The 6,886-nt window shown below is 44.4% G+C and overlaps 1 protein-coding gene across 1 annotated transcript; it reads left to right on the plus strand.

Annotated features, from left to right (window-relative positions):
• The first annotated feature begins 1,005 nt into the window (after positions 1-1,005).
• LOC124009279 (NF-kappa-B inhibitor alpha-like) lies at positions 1,006-4,671 on the plus strand. The gene is made up of 6 exons (XM_046320914.1): positions 1,006-1,901; positions 1,991-2,108; positions 2,348-2,549; positions 2,690-2,778; positions 2,953-3,183; positions 3,374-4,671. Exons 1-6 carry the CDS (start codon positions 1,408-1,410, stop codon positions 3,413-3,415), a joined length of 1,176 nt encoding a protein of 391 aa, XP_046176870.1. The 5' UTR covers positions 1,006-1,407; the 3' UTR covers positions 3,416-4,671.
• Positions 4,672-6,886: the final 2,215 nt, after the last annotated feature.

Raw genomic sequence — 6,886 nt, forward strand, 5'->3', positions numbered from 1 at the left:
TGGTGTTTTGCAGGTACTATTTAATGAAGCTGCCAGCTGAGGACTTGTGAGGTGTCTGTTTCTCAAACTAGACACTCTAATGTACTTGTCCTCTTGCTCAGTTGTGCACCAGGGCCTCCCACTCCTCGTTCTATTCTGGTTAGAGCCAGTTTGCGCTGTTCAATGAAGGGAGTAGTACACAGCGTTGTATGAGATCTTTAGTTTCTTGGCAATTTCTCGCATGGAATAGCCTTCATTTCTCAGAATAAGAATAGACTGATGAGTTTCAGAAGAAAGTTATTTGTTTCTGGCTATTTTGAGCCTATAATTGAACCCACAAATGCTGATGCTCCAGATACTCAACTAGTCTGAAGAAGGCCCGTTTTATTGCTTCTTTAGTCAGAACAACAGTTTTCAGCTGTGCTAACATAATTGCAAAAGGGTTTTCTAATTATCAATTAGCCTTTTAAAATGATAAACTTGGATTAAGATAACACAACGTGCCATTGGAACACAGGAGTGATGGTTGCTGATAATGGGCCTCTGTACGCCTATGTAGATATTCCATAAAAAAACTGCCATTTCCAGCTACAATAGTCATTGACAACATTAACAATGTCTATACTGTATTTCTGATCAATTTGATGTTATTTTAATGGACAAAAAAATGTGCTTTTCTTTCAAACACGAGGACATTTCTAAGTGATATTTATATTCCAGACTCTGGTCCAGAAGCAAAGTGACATAGCTCACTAATATATCTACTGCTGTTCATATCATTCTTAGTGTGCGTTGTGTTTTTTAAATGTTTATTATTATTTGTGTACTTGTTTGACATTTTACTGTATTGTTAGGAGCTAGGAACATAACCATGTCGCTGCACCCTCTGTAACATCTGCTAAACTGTGTACGCGACCAATAAACGTTGATTTGACCTCACTATAACAGCAGTACAGTCAAATATGTTTTTCTCATTGTTCTGTCGGTGGTACCGTAATAAAGGACCTATCCGATATGCAATTTCACGCATGCGCACAGGACCTACTCCTTCTAACAGACTTGGCTGGAGAGGCTTTGGGAATTCCCCAGGACATCTCCTTTCGCGAGACGACTTGACCTGTAAACAATTTAGCACGGTAACGTTAATATTTATTTTACTAAGTGAAAAACCATCAAAGATGAACTTTGATGATATCAGTTAGAGCTTAGATGCAGCGCCCTGTACTGTTTTCGTAGACTTGGTCCTCTAGCACCTTTAGCGTGCTAGCTAGCTAACTAACTGCTTGGACATCAGTTACCAGCTTGAAAGCACAGCTAGCCTGCTACATTGCTTTCGCAAACTGGTTACTAGAATCAATCGATTTTAACCAGCTGTTGCAAAATAGTCTATTATAAAAAACGAATAGCTAGCTAGCAACAGTATTCGTAATGGCTGGTATTCAGCCCAGGTGCGATTTTGGAAAGCAGCATGCACGGCCTATGCTTGGCTTCGGGCTTGACAAACACGAAACTCTGGGTACTTCTGCACCGGATGATTGGTGCGACAGTGGGCTAGAATGTCTGAGTGGAACAGCGTTGAGCCTGGATGACTCTTTCAGCAATGAGACATCCAAAACCTGGGGGCCCAGGTCCCCTCCTCACACGGCCTCCTACCCCTCACTGGATGACACTGACAAGCACCCTATGGACTTTAGTTCACTGGGTGGTGGAGAGAGGTTGGACTCGGCTATAGGGGACTCAATTACAGATGAGACGATGGGGAGTATATCACAGGGGCTGGGGACCATGCACCTGAATGAACCAGTTATCAGTTACACAGTCGACGACCGTGGGAGGCAAGCAGCACCGAGCCTGGAGGGGGAAAGACAAAGGAGAGACGAGATGCTCAACACACTGCACTTTGTGTCTGAGGATGGAGACACGTGAGTAGGCTCTCGTTACTATTCACATGATGAACAGCAGTTTGTTGGCTATTTGTCATTGTTATCTCAAACATCTCCTTTGTTCATAGGGCTCTTCACTTGGCTCTTATCCACGAGCACTGGGCCTTCGTACAATACTTACTGGGGGTGATCGCTCTGGACAGGAGCTGGGTGCCTTACCTGGACATCCAGAACCACTTGGGACAGGTAAGCACAGGGACACACTGCTCTTTTGAGCTGAGATCAGCCACACCAGCATAGGGAGTTCCCCAATGGGGGGTTTATTAACATGTAATTAACATGTGTCCACTTTCATTTTATTGGTCTCCTCACTCTTCATTTGGCCCTCTCAAATCTCCTACTTTGGGGACTTTTTGTCTCTATTGTGTTTTCCTCTATTTTCAATGTCCACTTCTTTTCTTCCTCCTCCTTACTTCCTCTGTCAGACTGCCCTCCACCTGGCTGTCATAGTGGACCAGTCCCAGTGTGTGCGGGGGCTGCTGTGGGGCGGTGCGAGTGCTGAGCTCCAGGAGAGAGGAGGGAACACACCGCTGCACTTGGCTGTCAGGGAGCTGAGGCAGGACTGTGTACGAGAGATCACCTCCAACTGCCAGAGCACCGACTATCTACACGTCACCAACTACTCGGGTACACAGATCGCCCAGACGACGTGTAGCCTGTCGTTGTACCGTTAGAAACTTTACATACCGTAACTTTATCATCCCTGTTTTACCTTTTAGGTTTCTCTATTTGTAATGTCACCCTCCCTCTCTCTTTCTCTCCTTTAGGGGTGAGTGCACTGCATTTGGCAGTACAGAGGGGCAAGGAGGACATAATCAGCATGCTGATTGAGGCAGGAGCTGATGTTAACCAGAGGGTGAGTAGACTGATATAGACAGGGTGGGTCCTCCATGCCTGCTGGGTTCCAACATGCCTCAGCACTTCATTCATTAAAGTCATTAAAGGTCCCCTCACCTGCTGAGCAAGATACTTACACTTAAATGTTATGATGATCCACTCACTGCCTCTCTCTCCCTTTCTGCACCCCCAGGACCCAGGCTCAGGCCGTTCCCCTCTCCATTGGGCCGTGGAGTCCCAGAGCCCCAGGGTGGTGCAGTTGCTGCTGCAGAGGGGAGCCAATGTAGACCAGCCCTCCTATGCAGGCCACACAGCCCTCTACTGCTCCCTGCACAGGCCCAACAAGGAGGTACAGGCCCTGCTCAAGGCTGGAGGGGCCTCTGACGCACAGGCCCAGGACGAAGAGGAGAGGGAGAGTGAAGAGGTGAGGGTGGTCTGGGGGAGTTAGTTGGCACTGCAGATATGAACTTCTTTATTCGTCTGTCATAGATCTATTGACATTTCAGAAGTCACACAGTGGCCATCATGGCTGTAAGTGTTACTATTGGGTTTATATGACTCCATGACACTGGAGTCATATTAACTCTGCTGTTCTCTGCGTTTGCCTCCTGTAGGAGTTTGATGACGTTGTTATCAATGGACAACGAGTGCACTAACCATGAACATGGAACCTGAGCCACATGGAGTCATGGCGCTGCTGTTGGGCTAAGCGATTGATGTGCATCATGAGCATTTGTGTGTGTGTGGTTCGTGTATGTATGTGTGCCTGTAAATTGTATATAGCAAGGCTGCAGAGTAGGTCCAGTTCTCAACCCAGTCCGGACTTGAGTCATTCGATTTAATTGATCAGTTGTTCCTGTGTCAATTTAGTTCCTTTACATTGTGCACATTGGTCACATGGTTTTAGTGTTTGTCTGGAGCTAAGCTTGCCAAGACTAGTGTTGCCTACCTTACGCATGGGAGAATGATCCAAACAAAAGCTGTGTTCTGTCAAACTAGTTGCCAGTTTCACCACTACAGATTCCAACTTTAAAGCTGGAGTCCTTCACGGTAAAACTGCCACACCCATTTGCGATATGACAACAACAAAGAAGTTACTGCAAACAATGAACTGTGTTTTTCTCTCGAACATGATTGGACGCGAGATAGAACAGCAGTGTTTATAGTGCATTTATTTTTACCATGAGACCCAACGCTCCCCAGCTCTGCTTCGTCAACAAAACAAAAACAGCCGTGGCGCAGTTTCCCCTACTGCGGATTCTATCTTTAAGGCTATAGATGAGACATGTGGGTTTGTGACTAAAGCAATTAGAAGGATCTGAGACGTTACCATTATTAACAAGGCAGGGTTAGGGGAAGATGTGAATGTACATAAGGTAGAGGTTTATGCATGCCAAGGTAAGTAGTTCACAAGGGATGGGAGGAGAAAAGAGAGGGGCAAACTCAACACATTGCTAAATCATCTTTGCCTCAAGTTGAAATAAATGATTGTTTAACGGCATTTGGGAACCTCTGCAAGTCTATGTGAGTTGACATTTTTTGACCTATCACATGGGTAGAGGGTAATGTGATGTGACAATTTCAGTAATGAATCAGTCCCTGACTATGAGTGCTCTAACCAGGGCCTGACGACTATCCCTGGAATACCCTGGAGTGATGTCATTCAGTTCATTTGATGTATAGTTCACAAATTAAAGACGGAGCTACAAAAAGCAGACACGGAGACCCTCCAGAACAAGGGTTTAATCTGGTGTATATTCGCTTTCTGTATTTTTGACTTATTTTTGTATTCTTTTGAAAAAGGATTGACTGGTGATTTGACAGGCTAGGATGCCTCTGTATTTGCTCGTCAGCAGGAGCATGATGTCTACATGATTATTGTAATAAAACTGTAAAATGTATAGAGTATTAAGAGGATATGCAGTGTCTGCTGTTTATTGTCCCTGAACACTCATCAGTATGGATTCTGTATCAAAGTTGTAGCCAAGCTTTACTTCCATGCACAGCTTCGATATTATTACAGCATCCGGGAGCCGAGGCTCCATAATTATATATGGAGCCTATTAACGCCAAATGCAACAATTTCAAAGATTTTACTGAGTTACAGTTCATATAAGGAAATAAGTCAATGTAAATAAGTCTCTTATGGTAGAGAAATTAACATAAAATTATCTTGACAACAGCTCTGGTGGACATTCCTACAGTCAACATGCCAATTGCAGGCTACCTCAACTTGAGACATGTGGGGGACAAAACTGCACATTTTAGAGTTGCCTTTTACTGTCCCCAGCACAAGGGGTACCTGTGTAATGATCATGCTGTTTAATATCTGAGGGGTGTGGGGGACTGCCTTAATCGACATCCATGGCACACAGGGAACAGAATAGCTCAGGGATTTGATCCAGCAACCTTTGGGTTACTGGCCCAAAGCTCTAACCACTAGGCTACCTGCCACCCGTTACAATCATAGTACCTGCACTCATTGGTCACACTGGCCAGGGACTCAGTCTGTAGATCCAAAATAGTCTTTGTGCTTCTTTAAATGTTCATCATGGGGAAACTGGTGTAGTAACTTAAATGTTGCTAGATTAATGTGGATAATAAATTATGTCCACTAAAGTAGGCTGATGTTAAATGTTTATTGTTGAACATATGGAGTAATTGAGTTAGCTGGTTTGGGACTAAAGCAGTTGAAAGGATCTGAGATGTAAGCATTATTAACAAGGTGTCACGGGATTCTTCTGTTGAAGGGAAGGCGGACCAAAACGCGGCGTGGTTTATGTTCTTCTTGATATTTAATTAAAGAAAGTACTGAACACTGAATACAAAAACAATAAACAAAATGACCGTGAAGCTAAATGAGAACTGTGATGACACAAGCAATCAACATAGACAATCACCCACAAACAAACAGTGCAACCCAGGCTACCTAAGTATGATTCTTAATCAGAGACAACTAATGACACCTGCCTCTGATTGAGAACCATACTAGGCCGAAACATACAAATCCCCAAATCATAGAAAAACAAACAGACTGCCCACCCAACTGATGCCCCCTGACCGTACTAAATAAATACAAAACAAAGGAAATAAAGGTCAGAACGTGACACAAGGCAGGGTTAGGGGAAGATGCCCTTCCGCTGCACCACATCCAAGGGAACATGCTTTCATCGTGCACTGTCCTCAGATGCCTCAGCATCTTGTCATTGAGGTTAAAGCTCTTTCCACAGTGGGTACAGAGGAAGGGCTTTGCCTGGGAGTGAAGAAGCTTGTGTTTTGTCAGGTTGTGGCTGTGATGCAAGCCCTCCCACACACACTGCAGCGGAATGGCCTTTTTCTGTGTAGATGTTGCTGTTTCTCCTGCAGCCCTTTCAGCTGAAAACAGACGTCCCCACAGTCTATACATGTATAAGTGGTCTCACCTGTGTGGGTCCTCGTAAGATTTCTGATAATATTTGTCCCTGAACTGCTTTCCACACTATTATACTATTATTGATTCTGGGGTGGTGGGTCAGGCATGTCTGAGAAGTAAAGGTTTGGTCACAGTCAGTGAAATTTAGGGAAGGCACTGCAACTGTGTTTACTGACAAAGTCAGCCTGTTTGTAGTTCTTACCACAGTCAGGACAGCAGTGGCTTGGTCTATGGGAGGGATCTTTTGTTTTTACGTTTCAGGTAGGAGAGGGTCTCAGCAGTGTTAGGGCTGGACGAGGAGATGATGGGCAGATACACATCTCTTGGCCCTCCCAGAGACAGGCATCTGATTTGCTATGTTTCTTAGCTGACCCCTCTCAATCTTTTCAGTATTTCTAGCCATGTCAATAGACTGTCCTGATCTCAACCTTTACTTCAGACTAGCTATTGTATTTTATCTCTTCCTTAACCCAGTCCTCATGTTCAGCAAAATCATCTTCCCCATCAAGTCTCCTATCCTCACTGTAAATGTCATCCAGATGTCTGGCATCTTATATTGAAACTAAAGTACAGGCAGACTCGACACATCTATCCTCTTCAGAAACAACCCTGGGCACAGCCCTGTGACTTTAATCTTCTCACAGTTAACTGTAGGTTCTGCATGTCTTAAAAATTGAAATAGACATATCAACAAATGCATTCCAATAAACCCACA

The sequence above is a fragment of the Oncorhynchus gorbuscha genome, linkage group LG02, assembly GCF_021184085.1.
Source record: "Oncorhynchus gorbuscha isolate QuinsamMale2020 ecotype Even-year linkage group LG02, OgorEven_v1.0, whole genome shotgun sequence".
Taxonomy (NCBI): Eukaryota; Metazoa; Chordata; class Actinopteri; order Salmoniformes; family Salmonidae; genus Oncorhynchus; species Oncorhynchus gorbuscha.